This window comes from Hemibagrus wyckioides, linkage group LG24, assembly GCF_019097595.1.
Source record: "Hemibagrus wyckioides isolate EC202008001 linkage group LG24, SWU_Hwy_1.0, whole genome shotgun sequence".
Lineage (NCBI taxonomy): Eukaryota > Metazoa > Chordata > Actinopteri > Siluriformes > Bagridae > Hemibagrus > Hemibagrus wyckioides.
Genome location: NC_080733.1, coordinates 11,454,475 through 11,475,415, shown reverse-complemented (window position 1 = coordinate 11,475,415; position 20,941 = coordinate 11,454,475). Strand labels below are relative to the sequence as shown.

Here is a 20,941-nt window from a genome sequence, read left to right as displayed (position 1 = left end):
AGTGAGACGTAGACTACCTGTTGAGGAATTTGTCTGGCATTTTAAGAATTGTATAATTTATGAGACACTGCAGGAAAGAACAAAAGAGGTGCAATTTTCCATATTATTATTTTTTGACATGGCTTTGACAATATTGAAGCTCCCCAGATTTTTGGGTGTATGGAAAGATCAGTGAGATGTTTTTCGGTTACTTTCGGCCACTAAAACGAGCTCCTAACTGGCTGATTTAAATCCATTCTTTAAGAATGGGTTGTTGTTTTGGTTGATGAGGGAAACTGTGCTTGTAGTTGACTCATCTTACCTTAAAGGTGTAGTGTGTAACCATTTCTGGACCTAGAAATAATCATATGATTTCAAAGCTACCTTGATATTTGTTTAGGAATATCAGATGAAATGGATCTAGCTTAGTTTAGTCATTCTAGGCATCATCTTGTTAGATTTTTTACATTTTTTCTGGGCTGGAAATTAGCTCTGCCCCCTAAAGAAACTAAGCTGATTTAGGTCTGCATGATTTCATTAAATTTTATTTTGTATAGTGCTTTTAACAATGGTCATTGTCTCAAATCATCTTTACAGGAATATATAACGTTCCAGATATGAAGAATAAATTTACCCTCAAATTTATTTCATAATGAGCAACCCAGAGGCGACAGTGGTAAGACACGTCTCCTTGAGACTATAGACATAATTTAAGAGGCTAGTGTAAGAAGAGTCAAGGATAGTTTAGAGAAGGAAGCTTCATCGTTGCTTACATTGCAATGTTAATTCACCTCGCAGAAAGCAGACGGCTTTAAAAGAAATGACAAATGGCTTCTTTGACCACTCATGACATTTCATACGATCCTGGGGGCTTTTTCCTGCAAGAGTAAGAGATTCAGATGTTGTGCTATTACAAAATATTGGATCTGTAATTCCTGGTTATTCACCCTAACAGTTTGTTGGCTTGCACATTATCCTGTTCATGGTCTTCATATCCAGATGTTTTTATTTTACAGTACACGCAAGTTCTTCCTCAAAGTTTCCCCATCCTCCCCTAACATTTATAACCTTGGTGAAAGACATTGCATTTGCATGCTGTTCTTGACATCTGAATATCACACAACATAAATAATTCAGTGGACAAAAAGCAATTGAAGGGAAATCAAGTTTATTAAATCAATGCCATATACACTCAAGCAAAAAAAAAAAAAAAAGTCAACTATATTAAATGATATTCACATTATATCCTAGCAGGGTTTACAGCATATATTGAGCTTGCAATCATAAAAGCATGAATGAAAAAGAAAAAAAACAACAAAAAACTCAAAGCTCACACCTTACATGAAATGAAAGAACAAAAGACACAAAGCTGAGCAGTGAGTCCAAATACATGACTGAGATATAAAAGCTCTCAACAGGAATGACAGTAAATTCAATTTGGCAGGTGCTTAAGTAGGAATTAAAAATAAAAAAAAAATAAAAATACAATGTCTGTTGCGAGGAGGAGATTTGAGCCTGCGAGGCAGCGCCACCAGAATGCCTTCCTAAAAACTTTGGTCACTTTCATGGCTTGGATGAAAACATGCTTACACACAGCCTCAGCTAGAGCGTCCTGGAGGTTTCAGATACAGGTAATGGAAGATTATTTGTTTTCAATCTAAGTATTTCCAGGACACTCCTAAATTCCCAGGAGGTAGATTTACGGCAAAAATCTAGTACAAGCTTGGCAGTGATGCAGAAAAATGCTTGATTTGCGTGGTTTGGTTAATAGTGCACTGTTTAAGGCCAGATACACTGTATGACGATTTAGCCATAAATGCAGATCCAGGGCTACTTTAAGACACGAGTGAGTGAGTACAGGGCGGAGTTTCAGTAGCAGATATAGCCCTTAAACAGCAATGCCTGAGTCAGCAGTCTTTTAGGACTATGTCTGATTAGTTGCCATTTGCGATCTTCATTAAACGCCAGATTAGTATGAAAAATGAACAAAAATCGAAACAGAATACTTTTTTTTTTTTTTTTTACATAGAGAAAGGAATTCTCTATGTACTCCACAGCACCTATCTATCCTTCACTCAAATAAAAAGCCAATGTAAATACTGCTGTCAGAAGGACGATTTATTCAAACCAAAAACACATTTTAGAAAGGTGTAAGCACTGCCTTGCACGCACATCCAACCTCTCTGTTGGGAAAACTGTATTACTGTATGTACGAAAGACAATGAGGTTCACAAGAGAAAAAATAATAATGAAGATGATGCAGCATATATCAGGCTTCTGAGGTACTTCATGTCTACGCACATTTTAGAAAAAAGTCACTTTTGTTTTCTAAAAAACAAACAAAATAAAAACAAACAAAAAAAACAATCCTATTATAGCAGAATATACCTCGTCTCAATTTTCTTTTAATTTCTCTGCCCAATTTTAAACAGGGCTTTTTTATTATTTTTTTTTTAAACTGATTAGAAAGTGCAATATACAAATACTGATCGTTCTATGCAGCATTCACTCAAGGTTGCATGAGTAATTCATATATTCTTTGCTGTGACAATGAATTATCAAATTAAAAATAATCATCACCAAATATAAATACAGGAGATGACAGATCTGAAAAGGCACACACACACACACAAATACACACACACACACACAAAGTGGATGTCTTTAGCTCTTTAGCTCAACAAAAATATCAAGAATTTTGATTTTATTTTCATACCCTTTGTACCAACGGAAACAGGCCAGTGTATCAGTAGAATGTATTCTGCAAACACGTTATTCAACAGAAAATTCCCTTTGTAAAACATTGCAAGGTAAAAAGTATACGCAAAACTATTTCAAATAGCTTATTCTTGAGCTGCTGACGCTTTCTGTTGAGCTTTCACCAAAACGAGCCTCGATTTTGTTTATTGCAATACTGAATATTTATCAAAATGAAGAACCACGGCGGCTAATGCAAGCATTCAGACAGAGCGATGTTGACAAGCTGGTTTGTTAGAAATCATGCTGCCAAACATGGAGAAACATTAAGAAAAAATAAAAATGTACAAACATGCTAGGATTTTTGGATGTAGCAAATCTGCCTTTCTGTAGTATTGCAAAAACAGAACAATGCTGACTGAGGCAAGTGAACCCAATACATGATCCTGAATACGGCACATCACTACTGATGATTACGGAAAGAACACAAAAATCTTACAAGATTAAACCTAAATGCTTATAGATGGCACTCGGTGAGGAACCACATGATAACCTAAAGTAAATACACCATGATGCACCCTGTAGAGAAGAGTAATAATGCAATTATTGCTCTCTGTTCACTCAAACAAGAAACTAGCAACTAGGGATAGGCGATATGGCAAAAGATATTAAAAATCACAAAACTTTTGCGATAAAGGATATACATTTTGCTAACAAGGTTTACCAACAAAGCAAAAATTAAAAAAATGAACCAATTAGTACAAACATGTTTTAATTGTGTAGTCAGTTGCTTTTTACAGTAAAGTTATGAAAGCAGGGACACCTGATGATGATGATAACGAAAAAGTGTATCGAGATTGTGTCAGTCATGTTGTCATACTGCCAGACCTTATTAGTAACTTTTCCTTGTGCGTGTGTCCTTGCCAAACTATGACCGAAGGCAATAATAAAGTTTTTGATGAAACAAAATGAATACTCTATTATGACTACAGTTTACAGTCCACAGAATGTCCTTTCACAATTTGGTCCCCTGCATATTTTTTTTTTGTTTGTTTGATAGGATGTCCCTCATCTCGACAACAATATGAAAAAGCAAAAATTCAAAAATGGAGTATTGGCTTGAGCTGTTTGGTCACTATAATTCATTGTCTATGTACACATGCACACACACACACACACACACACACATCCATACACCATACATACAGTCCAGTCCACTTAACTAGGAACACATTTACGCCATTACCTATTCAGCCATTCATGTGACATCAGCACAATGCAAAAATCATGCAGATACAGGTCAGGTGCTCCAGTTACTGTTCCCATCTAACAAAAAAAGTTTCATCTTTGTGAATTTGATTGTGGTATGTATTTCAGAAACCACTGACCTACTGGGATTTTCACACACAAAATGCTCAGTCAGACATCATACTTTTTCTTTATTCTACTGTTTCATAGGTATAACATTAACCGAAGCTCTTGACCTGCATCTGTATGATTTTATGCATTGTGCTGCTGCCTCATGATTGACTGATAACAGCATAAATATGCAAGAGCACAGGGGTTCCTGTTCATAATAAAGTGGACAGCGAGTATATGCCGAGAGAGAGAGAGAGAGAGAGAGAGAGAGAGAGAGAGAGAGAGAGAGAAGGTTAGCACCCTAAATTGTTCTGAGGTAGTTTTCAAAGTTGGTATAAAAAGCCAGGTTATTAAGTGATATTTTTTTTAAAATGATTTTCAACCTTGAACACAGGAACACTGCATTTCAGTATTTTTATGTACATACGAGTTTATGCTTTTTCGATGAGATGAATACTTCTTATCGAAAACAGACCTTGCTGATTTTTTTTTCCTCCGTAAAATCACTTTAGAATGTACATCTGGATAATAAAATGGTGTCAAATGTCATTGGCAAAAATAAATCCAAAAGGTGACCTGCTGAATAATTTACACATTTGTGCATATAGTGACATGGAGCAGATTAATTTCTGAATTTTCTTTTTTTGGAGACGACGAGCAGTGATTGGAACCAAGATCCTTAGTATAACCTGGGTATCAGGATATAGTTTGAAATAGTGGCAGTATGGAATATTGGGGGGTGGGGGGGTACTAAAAGGTACAACAACAGCAACAACACAATATTGCCCTAAGTATACACGATTATTACAGTGCAGCACCTCAAACACAAGCAACAGAAAGATTTGTCCATATGTCAGTAATAAACACAAATGTTAACTTGCTCACATCAGAACTGTAGCTGATATACATGTATGCGTATTACTTATGCCAATAAGTATCTTCATATATGCTATGGTCTTTTTTTTTTTTCTTCCCCCTCGCGCTTTAGCCCATGTTATATATTTTCAGTAGACTTGTGAGGCTTTGATTATTCTATTCGGTAACACGCAGGAAGTTAGAGTGCAAAGTTAAAGAAAAGTTTATTCATTAGAGAGCGTTACTGAATATCCTCAAATAAAAATTCATTTGACTCTTGCCAATCAAGAGGAAATCTCAGATCTGTACAATCCTGTCTAGACATTTAGCAAAACAGCTTACAGTTATTGAGTCATATAATGGATTTACCAAAAAAGGGTACCTTTTGCATTGCAATTTTAAAACAGCACCAAGCTGATTCTCATTTAGCTTTTCCATGCTATCACAAAATGCGCTATGTGGTTGTGCTGTGCATAGACGAAAGGATTCGTTTGTCTTAATTTAAAACACCGAATTTCACCACATCCAGCATTACATTGTCGTCATTTGTTTTGGATTACACTGGACATCATTAAAAAGAAAGAAAAAAAAAAACTTGAATACAAATGGCAGTTTCATATTTTAAAAGATCGATCCATTTTCAATGAACTCCATTACATCTCAGACGTTATATAAAAATCAGTCGAGTCTTTGAAAGAATGGAGTTTAAAATCAAACTTGCATACAAAACCACTAGGGATCATAAAACTAATCCAATTTGAACATGTCCAAAAAACTACAATAGGATGAATGGCTCTGAACCAAGATCAGTTTTTGCATAGTTATTCAAATGTCAGGATTCATTATATATGTGGAGTTTCAGATTCTGCACCAATTAGCTTGTGTGTGCATGCACCAAAATGTAAAACAATCTGAAAAACAACCGCAGTACCCACTAGCATTCATGGTGATTAAAGAGGACAACCAACATTCTCATCTTTCCAAAAAAATAATCCAGTCCATACCTATTCATATAGTGCAAAACCACCTTAGTTATACGTTTTCTTTTTATTATATAAGAATTGCATATGCTTAAAGAGTTCTGACAACCTAAGGTGCTGGCTTTAAAAGGTAAAATTCTAAAACTTAGGTAAAGTAAAAGCTGTAATGTAATCACGGTCATATTTGCAGGACAAAGGGAACTGTAGAACTGAAAACCAATAAAAAGGTAGGTGAAGTTGAAACCACATAGGACAAAAAAGAAAACTGGTTTAAATTGCTCACTTCGGTTGTTTTCTAAGCCAAGTGATAAATAACAGCTCACCAGATGTGCAAACCTGAATGTATAAATGACACAAAATATATTGTTCCAAATTAACAGCCAGTTGGTTAAGAATGTATAAATGCACACTGTGCACTTGCAGAAAGATTGAGAATAGATAAGGCTCTTTCAAATCCATTTGGTGAATTTCATTCTAAACATGCAGGGTTACTTCAAAGCTCTGAATGTTTAGCACTTTGTTCAAATAGTCCTTATTTAGAAATAATAATAATAATAATAATAATAATAATAAAAAAAAGTATGGCAATTCAGATTTAAATGGCACCAAGAATAGATATGCCTTTCGGTCATTTCTGAGTTAAGTGACACTAAAAGATGCCCGGAAACTTTGAGAGAAAGAAATTTTATTCTAACACCACCACTTGTGTAATTATAAAGAAATGACTAACGCAGTGATGTTACCATTATATTAGAAACAGGCAACAAGAGGTAGGACAGCTAGCCATTTCTACACAATTACTAATGGTACATGTCCAATGCCCTTCAAAGTGCATCTGCAAGTTTAGAGACCAGCGTCAAATATGAAAAATAACTAAGTCAAGTATTCGAGACTGAGAACTAAAATGCCCCTGCAACACAGTTCGGTCAGAAAATGACAGTAATGAATAACGCTGGTAAAAATGCTGAAGAAAATCAACCTTAAGAATCAGTCCTATGGTTGATTTTTTTTTTTTCTCATTTACTGTGATGTCATTGTACATAAAATATTTGTTTCAGGAAAAGGTTTAGCACCGATCATTTGTTGTGCTTCAGTTACTGTGGATAACAGTATGTTTACATATGTGTAATCTTTCTTGGCTAACAGGACTAACTGAAAGTTGTATCTAATTGTCTGCTATAATAAAAATAGAATATTCTATAGGCTAATACTGCTACAATAGGAAGAGGGTTTTTCTCTATGCAATCTATTAAAGCTTAAAATGACTACAATACACATTATCTAAAGTCATTATATACACAAAAAACACACTAAAATCTCTTGATTATAAATGCATAGGTATAAAAAGTTTAAAAATGTTCAGCTATAGATTATTTAAAGTTAAATGTGAAACTTATGGGGAAGCTAATCAATGTTCTGATAATATCTGCATTTATAACAGTTAAAAAAAAAAAAGCCTACACAATAGTAGTTCGATTTTAACAAATTGTTGAATTATTTGCTAATCTACCCCACGATCTCAAAAGCCTTTCAACAAAAACTAAAACCACTCACCTATTGGACAAACTCAATGACACTACAAAGCTCTTAAGAGCTCCAGAGCACCAGAGATGCAAAAAAAAAAAAAGAGTTGCACAATAGGAGTCCTCAAATTCATAATCAATAGAACAGTCAAAAACCTTCTACGGTAAAGGCTATTGCGTTATCACTGACATTTGGGCAAAAAATAAGGTGCGTAACACATTCAAGTGTAATGTGGCTAACTGGATATCTATAACCAACAAACACTTTCCCATAATCCTCAAGACCTCCCTACCATTAAGGCCATGGTTCCATGAGCCATCAGTGTGTGTATACAATAACAATATGCAGCTCACCATCTTGGACATAGATACATAAAATAATGATAAAGAAATTATAATCATATGTCCTTTACATCATGATTTCTGCACCACCACAGCAGAGGCTGACAGAATCACAAGACGCTTAAAGTAATACTCCAGGGTTTGTTAAACCTGATTTCTATCCACTGCATCTCTAATGCACAGGCAGATAACACAAAAAAATAATTGCAGACTTCTCTGTGTACCAAGAAAAGATAAGAAAACTCATTTACTCAAAACTTGGGCATGGGGGAAATTGGGGCATGGAAATATAAAACAACTTTGGTTTGTAGAATGAGTTTGTTTGAAGATCCAAAATCCTAAGAAAATTGTGCCCAGAATTTGTCGTTACTGTCCCAGTGAAAGTGGAATAAAACTTCATCTTTAATGTCTGTCTCATCAAGTAACATTTTGGATTTTGTGTTATGTAGTCAGGTATTGTAAATGTTTAATATCATGCAACAGTTGCCCTTTGGCTTCGTTTATAATTAGGTTTCACAGAAACAGGCTTTCTGATCTTTTCTCAGGAGAGAGAAAAATACATTATAATAAGTAGTAATCAGTCATACACTACAGATGCAGTAGATAAAGATTAGTCTCAAAACGATGGAGTGGTCCTTTAAGAAAGCAACGCTTTAGGCTGGACTTGTGGTAGACGTAATAATAATAATCAGCAGTACACAGAGACTAATCTCACACGATATTAGTACTTATCTTTACAGTCTAACTGTGATAGTCTAACAGATATTGTTGGGAAAACAAAAAAGAAAACTAAGGTAGAAATAGAATAATTTACTAACAGGTTTGGTTCAAAAAATGGGTGCTGGTCTCAGGAACCAGTCCTGTATTAACTACAATTCCCTCTTCAGACTCAGAAGATAGCTGATTGTCAAAACACTCTTCTCATGGTGAGAGAATTACAGATTTCTGGCTGATTAATCTTCCACTGGCCTAAAAAACTGTTCAATGTGTCCATGTTATAATAGAAAGATTTGATTTTCATTAAAAAAAGTATAGTCTGTCGGTTGGTAGTCAAGAAACCAGCTTAATCAACTACAGAAGAATGACTTAGTTGAGGACTAACAAAAACCAAAAAACCCCCCAAAAAATTAAAAAAAAATCAAAAAAACAAAAAACACTGACAGATTTGTTAGTACACGTGAAAGAAACATAAAAAGAACAGTAAGTACTTGTGTCCTGAAGTCCTTCTAAGTCAGTACTGACAGAGGTTCCACAAATCTATCTTTCCTGCAACCTTAATGGCATAACTTCATCAAAAGTTCTAATCCATCAATCTTGGCATAATTATAATATCAATAATAACAAACCCCAAAGCAAAGTCAGAACTGTCAGTGTAAAAGCATAGAACGAATGGACAAAAATATTTCCTTGCAACTCAAATAAATACAAAGATAACAAAGACCTTGAATGTGTGAAATGTTGCGAGTTATCTATGTGCACATTTGGAGACCCCCCAGATGAACGGGGTATGTTAAACATATAGACACATGGTGTTTGAGGATATGAGACTCAACTCTGGCAGAGCTCAGGCGAAGTACATGGTGCGCAGTGTGTCTTGGTGGATCTGCACAGCTTTAGCCAGGGCCTGCTGATCTCGACCATTACTTTGGCCTGATGTGTGGCTGCCTTCAGCACTATGAAAAGAAATTATAAACACAAACAAATCAATATCCAGACATACACTATATGGCCAAGGTACGTGGACACTTCACCAATCACACCAATGCACTTTTTGAGTATTCACTTCCAGATTTTGTCTCTCGTTTACTGGTATAATAACCAATTATAATAAGCATTAATGAAGTCAGCCACTTGTGTCATACAAGGAGGCCTGCATCACAGAAGTCAGCATCACAGTTCTCCCCAAAGGTGTTAATTGGGGTTAAGGTCAGAGCTCTGTGAATTGTACTCGATGTCTTCATGGAACTTGAACATGCTGGGACATGCTTGGGCATCTTCGTTCCAGGGAAGAGAATTCTTAATGCTACAGCATACAAAGACATGCTACACAGTTGTGTGCTTCCAGCTTTGTGGTAAAAGTTTAGGGTAAGAAACTTTTGGCCATATAGGAAACACATTTTACATTTTGTGGGGGTTTTTTTGTACTAATTTACTACCACAGAAGTAAGAATGTGCTGAAGAGTTTCCTTTGTTAGGTTGGCTAACAAACTGCCATAAAAACAATAATGCTGCATAATAAATACAGAAATTGACTATACATTTTTTTTTACCATTTACAAAAATAAAACAACAGACCTTAGAAAATAAGTTTGACCATTATTAACATATATTTTTGTTATATCATTCAGCCCTATAATCAAAGAATGAAAAGGTTAAGGACAATAAGGTCTCAGGGTTGCATACCTGTCATGTTCCTTGTCTACCAGATGGTAGCGTGCTCGGAATGCCACAAGGTGAGCATAGTAAGCAGGTGCAGGAATAGAAACAGAGCGGGTGCAGCGTACGTAGGTGTGGCACAGTTGGTATGTGAGTACCTGTAGCTCATCTGAAGTGAAATGGTTGTCATCCCACAACACATGATAGTGAGATGGCCTGCTAGTACCCTGTGGAGTGAATCAGCATGGAAGGTTAATTTATGTAAGCAAGAGGATTTCCTGTTCTTAGAAGCAACGTTAACTGTTTAAACACATCAACAAAATCCCTTACATTTCAACATTTCATTTGTGTATGAATCTAGCAAGTAGACGTCTAGAAAACTAATAATTTTATAAGCAGAAACAAATGCAGATTCACAGATAAATTTTTTTTGCAGTAAGTACTTTTTTTTTTACTCCCCTTGCAACATAGGCAACTAAATTTGCATTCAAATATACAAAATGAACAAAAATGGCCTGCAGATACAATTGCAAGCATTCTTTGAAGTTAGTACCTGAATACCCGCATGGCTGCAAAGGTAAAAGTCAAATTCAGATGGATGAGTGATTTTCGTGTCAACTGTGGTGCCAGCAGGGATGTTTCCACTCTTTCCAACCTAAAACAAACAGAATCCATAAGTTCCCCAAAGGCCACATGTCAAGAAATACAATATATAAGATGTAATGTTACTGAAGTAACCAACCCTCTCGTTCCTGTCCATACAGAAAAGCCTAGTATGATGTCTCTTCTGGACTACTACAAAAGTGATGCCTGGCTGGTAGTCCTTCTCTAGCTTTATACAGGCCTCACGGATTGCCAACAACTCATGTTGCAGGACCTTCAACATCAAAACCAACAATCAAATACACGACTAAAAAATAGAAAGATTTTAAAGGAAAATGTAACATTTAGATCAGTAGTTTACCTGATTGAATTGACCTTCTGAAATGCCATCTCTGTAGTAGATAATACGAGTGGGTTTGAAGCGGGTTGACTTGTAGAACTGGATCAGCAGTTCTCTCACCATTGCAGCCAAGTCCTGAATGATGTCTTGGCGGTGCTGTTGAACCCGCACTGTGGCACAGTACCGGCTTGGGTGAGCATCCATGCTACCGACCACCTAAACCAGACAGGAACACGTTTGTTAAAATGTCCATTAATTCTGTATAACAATTTTAGGTTGGTAAACTCTAGGTTTATAGCTGTTTTTTTTTTTTTTTTTTAAAGTACATTTATTCAAACATTACATTGCTTCTTTGGTAACAAATATAACAAGGACTTAAATAATGAACACTCGCAATTCATAAATTATATAAACGTTTATAAATATGGGTGTGTTGAAATTTTCGGGCTGTTTGGCATTTACTGAGGATCCTATGGTATCCATGCTTTATAACAGTCAGGCATAAAGTTGTTACTTAAGCTTTTCCAAACTGGAAAAATCTGATAGTTTTTTTTTTTTAACATGACAAGCAATATTTTATATTACTTAAATACAAGTAAGTTTTATGCTGAAATTGGTTAAATGAAAAAGGATAAAAATGCTTTATAAATGTATTAAAATCATTAACATGGGGAAATTGTTGCCATATAAAGAAATAAAACAGTTCAATGTTATAGGAAAATATAACAAATCATTATGGATTGTTTTCCTACAAGGACAGACTAATGATATTTTATTCATTGCGAAACTATTGAAAAACATAATTATTCAGATGTGTACATTGATAATCTGTCTAACAATTAATTTATTTTGCTGGTAGCAATGCAACATGTTAAGCTGAATGTTTAAATAACCCTGACCTCTGGCAGCACTAAGTAGACTCACTAGTCTTCATATCACTTTCCCTCCCAAATCTAACTTTTTGCAATATCAGTTTTGACTTACTGCAGCAATGGAGGGCTTCTTTCCATCTCCTGCTGGAGGATGAGTCACATCTGCACCCAGGAAAATTACAGGCTGCTGGAAAACAAGGGGCCTGGAGAGCAAAGCATCAAAGCTTGATTTTAGACAAAAAGCTACTCCAAAGCTACTCCAATATCAGTACATCAAACTGAAATTCTTCCATAAGATCTAATCTGTGCTCACCTTCCCTGTGGAAGCAGAATGTTGTTTACTCCACCCAGCTTAACATTGATCTTCAGACAGAGGTTAGATAGTGTCTGTGGAGTGGTTTTCTGGACATTCTTCACCTGGACACACTGAGTGGCCATTCCTAGAACTGTGTCCCCGACACGCTTCACCTCCGCTTTGAGAACATGAAACAAAGAAGCCAGGTTACAAAACAGAAACATGCAGTAACATCAGTCATCAAAATCTGTGTTAGATAGTTCATAAAAATAAAAATTAGCGTTGATGTTGAGTTACCATAGACGGGCGTCTTCCCTGGAAGAATGACCACGACCAGCTGCAGGCCTTGGTAAGTGTACTTCAGGTGTTTGAACATGGGCTCCACACTGTCAGCTCCCTGAGCGTACTTACAAAAGCAGGGCTGGCCTTGAATGGGCATGCCTGCGTCACGAGAAATCTTGCGCAGCTGGTCTGTAAATGCTCTACAAAGTACACAGAACAAAAAGGAAATACATTTACTATGATGTTTACTGGCAGAAGATTTATATAGCTGAAGAACTCTATAATGTTTGTTCAAGGACCCAGTAGTGTGCCCCCCTCTTAGCAGTACTGGTAAACTGAAATCACAACCTTACAGTAACTAGTACAAAACATGAACACCTCAAACTCCAGATTCTACAGTTAAATAAACTCTTGAAAGTAAGTTTTCAAACAAGATACTGTAAGTGAATGGCGACTTACTTTAATAAGATTTCAGTGCATTGCCTTTGTGGAGCAAAGCAGGCGATGGCCCAAACCTTGATCTCTATCCCAGTATGGAATTGCTTGTTTCTCATATCCCATACACCTTGGATTGGGGTAGCTATTGCCTTGTTCTGGTAGAAAAACGTATATAAAATCAATAAACCTGTACATAAATTTATCACACACTATTCAATAATTACATTTTTAGAAAAAAGAGGGAAAAAAGTAGTTTGTACCCGTCCTCCATAAAGAATTGATGGTGCCTGGAGGACTCGGCCATTCACTTCGGTCATTTCATCTCTGACCATGACCCCAAACTCTCGCACGTAAGGGTCACTATTAAAGTTGGCACTTCTCATCTGTAATAAATAAGAATCCAAAAATAATTAAATAAACCAAATTCAAGGCAGTTTACTGACTTTATATTCGATAGAGCTACACAGCAGAGAAACAAACTGACCAATTTGCTGATTTCGTCCTGTCGGTCAGGGGCTGACCGGGCTGTGGCACGAATCATAGTGGAGGTTTGATTGTCTGTCAGTTTCTTGATGCATCGCTGTCCAGCCACTATGTTACAAACCTAACACAAACCAAAAAGAAGTCAAGAGATAAAGACATAAAAGTACATATAAAAGGTTTTCCTTCAAAAAAGTACGTTTCCACTTGAACTAACCTCAAGAGGAAGGTAAGTGTGCTTTTGCTCTTGCCCAACTTGTAAACATGGAAGATGAGGATATCGAAGTATTAGTTTGTATTTGTCCTTAAAGTATTGTGCCACAGTGCATTCAATAGTTTGCCCATTCTCCTGCTGTAAGGGAAACCTGTAGTACAGCAGAGAATAAAACGTCAAAATCCACAATATACTCAATCTGAGGTCAGAAGGTCTGATGTTCACAGACAGAGACGTATATTTGCGAAGTGTATGAGGGGAAATGACCAAGAATCAATATTAATTAAGACAGCTTTTTGAAAAAGAGCTCTTACGTCTGGTGGCTGGCTGGTCTCCTGGTTACATTACAAACTCTGTATTTCCTTTTCATCTGCCCGCAGTGTGTGATCTCTACTTTCAGACCTGCAGGAGCACACAAAGTTGGATATGGTAAAGGTGCTACTGTTGTGCTCTAAATGCAAAAAGCATCAGCATTTACAAGATGTGTTTACCCTTTATCTCCTTTGTGAACTTGACTCTTTGGGAATCTGTTAAGGGCTTCTGCTGTTCATCGATGCTTTTAAAGTCCAAAACCTCACACATGAACTCGATCACTGGTTGGGCTTTGTAGAATGCCGTTGCCGATACTAATAAAACAAATTAAAAACCAATGAACAAATTCAGAAATTTATAAGAACATATTCACCAAAACAAAAATCTATTAACTGGCCATACCGTCAATGTTAAGCATCATTTTCCAAAGAGATGGACGAACAGATTGGTGGAAGCCAAACCAGACTTCCCTTCCACCACCAAGAGGGTTGGAGCAGCCTTCAGAAGGTGTGAAGAATGAGCGGCCAACAGGTGTGTACCTGGGATGAAGACATAACCAGAGTGTGTTTACAGTACATGAATTCATTGGCATTAATACAGATGCTGCAGTTACATGTACTTAAGTGAACAAATAAGTCTACATAAAAGTCAATAATTAAATTTCTTTTAGCAGTGTTACAATAAATATTGAAGCAATTAATTATAATCTATTTCTTAATGCAAACAGAATAGGTTTATAATCCCAGAATTTGACGTGTGTCACTTGATTGGCACAATTCTTAAAGCAAAGTTATTGGCTTCAAACGAGCCACTCATAAATCTGTAGCTTTACTGCTAAATGTTCATTCACACACACAGTTGTTTTCCTACAATCTGTCTTTATCTGACAATCATCTCAAGTTGATATTAAGAGAAACATATCAAGAGGGTCCTCAGTAAATATATAGATATTTATGACAATTGATTTAAAAAGTTATAATAGCATCAGATGATCAAACAGTGCTCTCTTGTGGTGAGAGATTAAGGCACATTGACGAAATCAAATTAGAACTGCAAATACAAATATGCTCAAACTGTCTAATTAAACAATGCATGAAATACACCAGATAAAATATGAAGGATAGCAATTAAAAATAGAATGGGCTTCAATAAAGTATGAGAATCTCTGCGAAGTCTGATTTAATTACTCTGTGGGGAATGGCTGGACTGTTAAACCGAAACATGTGCTTTAAATATCTGATTTTATCCTTAGAGATAAAAATATATCAACTGACCTCATGGAGGGCAAATGTCTCATGACCACATCTAGAGCCTGAATGGTCTCAAAAGGGATGCTTGGCAGTCGTCCAGACAAAGCTTCATGAAGAGCTTGCAGGCTAACACAGGAAACCCACTTTATGGCCACTTTAAAGCTCCTGTCTTTCCCTTCTCCAGGGATAGTCACCTCCAGCTCCACCTGGGACAAAATTACAAAAGAAATTACACATGCTCATTTGGTTTACTCCGATGTCTTAAATGATTCTTACAAACATTATTTTATGTCTAGTCACACAAACATTTTTCAGTCCAAAATCACTTTCCCAATGAAAAAGTCAAACTATTCACTCAAATCCCAATTAAGAAGTCAAACTATTCAGATTAGAATGTCGGTACCTGTACAATTTCCACTCACCTTGTCTCTCCCTATGGGTAAGGGCATCGCCGTGTACAAATTCTTCCTCCCGTCATACACAGGCTTTCGGTCACCAAAGATCTGTGTTTTAAAGTGCTGGACCATGTGCTCGACAATTTCACTGGAAAACAAAAGGTGTGTTCAGATACAAAACTCGCTGGTATTTTCCAACTTTGAGATTTGATTCAAGAGCTCCAGGTTACCGGTTGACCCTGCGTGGGCACTTCTCAGGTTTGATGTCAATGTCATAATGGTACACCTCCAGTTTTGGAATCTCCATCTCAAAGAAGTTGGCCTGCAGTTTGATTGTCCTGCCCATGGTGCCAAAGTCTGGCCTCTGGGGTGGTTTGAACACATACTCTTGTGGTGGTGGTGGTGGTGGTGGTGGTGGAGGAGACAGAGGAGCTGATGGAGTGAACAGACAAGTTTCAGATAAGCCGAGCTGAATTCTCAATTATTACTGTATTAAACTATTTAAGGACGAGCTTTATTGACACACTGATTATTACAACCGATAATCCTTCCATTGTCTGACCTTTGCTTGTTAGGGGAGAGTTTGTATTTATAAGAAAATAAAGAGACAAATTTACATATCTTTAAATGCCACAGAAATACATCTCAGTGGTGTACACACTAAATCAAGTAAAGAGGTAATCCCCACAGAATGTTGACTGCATTTCATGTAAAACATGAAGACAATATAGTTTTTATAAAGTCATTACAGCTTAAGAAAACTTAGTGACCCTGAAAAAGGTCACATGCCCTTTATACATGTCAAGTGCAAAATCAATGTCAAACTAAATCTCATCCAACATGCATATGCTCTGCAGGTATACACTTAAGACACTAACCAGGGTTGTGTGTTTGTGTCTGAGAAAGAGAGAATATATTTCAAAGTTCAAATATATTACATTTAGTCTAAATATGAATTAAACCCTGAGTATGTGTACAATAGGTGACAACAATCAGCTGTGATGTAGCTTGTATTATTTTCTTAACGGAATGACCCAAATTATTTTATTCTCCTTATATCACAGTAACTTGCTAACAATTACATTTTTCTTTAGATTAATAAAACAGCATGCCATACTTTTTTGCAGTTTATAGTTACAAAAAAGAAGGTAGATATTGTTACTGCTTACATTAAGGCTGCTGAAAACTGATGCCATTTTTGTCTTTCTTTATGTTAAGACAAAAAATGTTGCATATTACTGAGAAACAATAAAGTACAACATCCCATAAACTTTAGCTCTGTTACAAAATGCTGACACTGGAAACTCCTTCCACAAAGGCTAAACGACAATTTCCTTACAAAAAAACTTCCATATTTCAAGAATTACAACCCAACGTTTTGCTAAGTAATGTTTTATTGTTAGTCTTAGATTATGTGATGCATTGGCCATACTAGTCAAATTAATCAAACACTACTGACCAATGAAATAGAAAACATTCTTTTTACTGGTCATCCAGAGAGAGCAAGAGAGAAATAGAACAGTTGCTGTCATTATTACAGTGTCAAATGTTCTGGCTAACTGAACAAACTGATCTCTGTTCCATAAAACATTGAAAAGCTTGACACTAAAAAAAAATAAAAAATAAAGTCTGCTAAATAACGAGGAGGGGATGGGGGGGGTGTCGCAACCTAGTTTATCAAACCCAGAAATGCGACACGTTTGGAAGATAGTTGCATGAGCCAAACTGGATCTCAACCTGATCAGCGCTGCAGCGTTTCTCGACTCTTTATCTAGAGTCCACAGAAACGCTAATTTCGAGCAATCTACTCCACCTAGAGCATATCCAACATCATCTCACACAAACTCAGAACAACTCACACAATTCAAGATCTAAAGTTTAAGGTTAAGGATGTCTTCATGGTTTGCACTATTTCTTTTTACCCACTTTTATATGAAATTAAACGAATTCCAAAGATATCATCTTCACCTGTACATGTGCATATAAAATATATAAAAAGAAAAACTGGGATGCACCAACACCTAGCTCAATTTCCAACACTTAAAGGTTTTACATTTAAAAATATAATGACCCAAAAACCTGCATCTTCGTAACTTGGGGATGGACCCAGCAAAGTATTTCAGATGATTGAACCAAACACTTAAAAAAAAATTTGGAGTTGCTGTACTTCAGACTTTTTATTTATTTATTTTAGTATTTTTTTTTAAACCTTAGTTGATACTTCTTAATAGAAGTATCAACATGTGTTTAAAATTTTAATTAAAAAATTAAAATAAATAAATATTTTTAGTAGAAGTATCGTTCTTAATAGAAGTATCAGTGCATGTTAAAATAAATAAATAAATATTCTTAGCAGTATCAATGTATGCTTTCAAAAATAAATAAATAAAAGTGTCTTAAGTAAAGCAATTCCAATTTTTTCCTTCAAGCATCAACTAAACACAATGTCTGTAGGCAATCCCGTGCCTCAGTTTGATCCGGTCATATGTTTATGTTAATTATTCACCTAAATGCAGCTTACTGAGAAAGGAAGGCATTTCCACATTAAACTTTTATAGTTTATTATATTTATTTATCCTCTCCGGTCTGTTCCGAAAAAGTGATAACATGTCAAACCAGAGGTCTCACCTGTTCAGAGTTCAAGGAGATGGAAATGAAAATATGGCATTAAAATAAACAAGGCACTTTATACAGCTGTTCCATCATAAACGACCAGTTAAACACTCCTAATCTAAACTCTTACACTGTGAGTTTTAACTGAAGTTTGTGAATCTTAGGTTAAGACTAAGGTTAACTCCTAGAAGACCAGTAATAGTAATAAGAGAGAGAGATTCGACTGAAAGAAAAGCTGAAGGAGTTTATTCAACAACAACATTGCTTTCTCGCCTCATAAACCTCACATCATTCCTCCACTGGCTAATCTGCTTAAAGGCCGTCATATTAAAACGCCATTGCTAATGATGTTTTTATCCAGCAAAGTTACAAATTAGACTATTGAGATCAGTAGATAACCATAGCGCCGAATAATTAAAGTAAGGAACTTGTTGGGGTCGGAGGAAACACAGCTAGCTTAACTACTGTTACTACCCTGGAAATATCACCTAGCATAGGTTACAGCTAGTTAGCTTTGTTATTTTAAAACTGTCTTTTTTCTTATTTCTGCACACACACACACATATTAATATAAACAACTAAGCTAGCAACTCTGGCAAGTTTGCAACGCTAGCTACTTAGCCACATCCACTTGAAAGACTCCTTTAGCTTGCTAACAATAACATAGCAAGCATGCGGGTTTAAAAAACACCTAAAGGAACTCGCTATTTATTTATTTTACCCTCTTCTGCTTTTAGGTTCGTCGAATTAACATCTTTACTGGACAGGTGTTTTGGTAGTTAGTGAATACATACACCTCAGTTAGCATAACAATTCCAAAACTAGCTGTTAGCTGTTAGCCAGTGAGCTCGCGCTGTAGCGGTTAACTCACCACTCGCTGCTCCGCTCGAATACATTTCAGCCGTTTTTGTAAGCAGACCTGGCCGAGCGCGTGCAGATATTATTTTCGCTTTTCAGACGTCGCGAGGTGCATCCGCCCGCGGGTAGAAACGTCAGCTTATCGGCTACAAAGCCTGTTTTCACAAAGAAAACAACGTTTTAGACCAGAGTTGAACTACAAGACCGCGAGAGAAATCCCCACTCCCATCCCCCGTCACAACACGACCTGCTGTGTACTCGACAAATCTGCAACCAGGCATTTCCCACCCGTATTCAGATAAATCCCGCCTCTACCATTCACAAGAAGTCGGCCGTTCAAAAATGTCGGCGGTCCACACACGTCAACAACGGCGCCATCTTGGTAGGGGCGACTTTTCCAATGGAATTAATAGACTTGAAATGAATATATATATGAATATATATGTATCTCCTCATCATGGCACCTGTTAGTGGGTGGGATATATTAGACAACAAGTGAACATTTTGTCCGCAAAGCTGATGTGTTAGAAGCAGGAAAAATTTGCAAGCGTAAGGATTTGAGCGAGTTTGACAAGGGCCAAATTGTGATGGCTAGACAACTGGATCAGAGCATCTCCAAAACTGCAGCTCTTGTTCCCAGTCTGCAGTGGTCAGTATCTATCAAAAGTCTCCTTTAAGTCCTGTAAGTATCCTTTAAGTCCTTTAAATTGCGAGGCCCAGGATGGTGGCATGTGGCCCTTGGAGGCCCCACCACACAACGTACAGTACTTAAAGGCTCTGCTGCTAACATTTGGTGCCAGATACCACAGCACACCTTCAGGGATCTAGTGGAGTCCATTCCTTGATGAGTCAGGGCTGTCAAAGGGGGGCCAAAACAATATTAGGGAGGTGGTCAAAATGTTATGCCCGATCAGTATATATATATATATATATATATATATATATATATATATATATATATATATATATATATATATATATATATATATATATATATATATATATATATATATAAGTGTGTATGTGTGTAAAGACAAAATGATCATCACATTTGGAATGAACTGGAATGATCATAACATTTTGTGCATATACATTCTAGGAACATTTAGCTAAACATAAAGTGAGTGATTGATTTAGCATTTCTGCCACAGAACAGACTTTGCGGTTTAGGGTTTAATTTGGCAGATTTATCCTAAAACATCTGCAAATATAAAAGAGGTGGGTTATTATAAACCAATCCTAATGCAGGAGGCTGGTTAGAGCGAGCCTATCCCACAGCAGGAGGGAGGTAGTGCAGGAGAGGTGGGGAGCAGACGTTATACGGGTGGGAAAATTAACTGATTTCAACTCATATGACGTCATACCCCGTACCCATTGCTAAAAATTAAAGCCACAGCCATAAATTAAAAAGGGAGCGAAAGGCTTTTACTTTTAATAAATCATGATTAGAGCCGTGCCGTTAAGCACATGTCCATGATAAAAGAATCAAGCTGGACATGTAGAGAGCACACAGTGAGGCTGCGCCATTTTCCACTATTGTTTAAATTGTTTAAATGGCATAATGAAGCTTAATCAAACACAACACCAGCTATTTCGACCAAGGATAATCTATATGAACTAGACATTTAATTTTGACAGTTTTAATGTGATATTTTAATACAACTTCTAGAATTTATTACATATTATTTTATTTAAGCGCCTCTGCTTTGGCACGAGATCTCCACCACAAGGTGGCGCTATTTTACTGTTTGTAAGTATTTGGTCCAGGCATTGCTTGCATTTAACATCAGCACGGGATTTGCTAGTTTATTCTATGTACACTGTTGTTGTTGTTTTTTTTTTGGACTAGAATTTAACTTTACTGAGTGCCACATAACA

General features: G+C 36.4%; 1 protein-coding gene across 1 annotated transcript; it reads right to left on the bottom strand.

The window, feature by feature from the left end:
* Window positions 1–1,130: 1,130 nt before the first annotated feature.
* On the bottom strand, window positions 1,131–19,318 carry ago2 (argonaute RISC catalytic component 2). The gene is made up of 19 exons (XM_058377886.1): window positions 19,077–19,318; window positions 15,823–16,024; window positions 15,620–15,740; window positions 15,222–15,403; window positions 14,350–14,486; window positions 14,127–14,261; window positions 13,950–14,037; window positions 13,639–13,786; window positions 13,426–13,545; window positions 13,202–13,324; window positions 12,963–13,096; window positions 12,519–12,703; window positions 12,240–12,399; window positions 12,039–12,129; window positions 11,076–11,270; window positions 10,854–10,988; window positions 10,665–10,766; window positions 10,139–10,338; window positions 1,131–9,408 (listed from the first exon to the last, which is right to left on the bottom strand). The coding sequence occupies exons 1-19, from the start codon at window positions 19,099–19,101 to the stop codon at window positions 9,300–9,302; spliced, it is 2,592 nt and encodes an 863-aa protein (XP_058233869.1). The 5' UTR covers window positions 19,102–19,318; the 3' UTR covers window positions 1,131–9,299.
* Between the last annotated feature and the right edge of the window lie 1,623 nt (window positions 19,319–20,941).

What these genes read in the sequence shown, in the direction of transcription:
- ago2 (XM_058377886.1), bottom strand. Translation starts at nt 19,101, where the DNA reads ATGTATTCGAGCGGAGCAGCGAGTG. An exon ending in TTCGAGCGGAGCAGCGAGTG is followed by an intron (nt 16,025 to 19,076) that starts GTGAGTTAACCG and finishes TCACTCCATCAG; the next exon opens with CTCCTCTGTCTCCTCCACCA. An exon ending in AGGACGAAATCAGCAAATTG is followed by an intron (nt 13,325 to 13,425) that starts GTCAGTTTGTTT and finishes TATTTATTACAG; the next exon opens with ATGAGAAGTGCCAACTTTAA.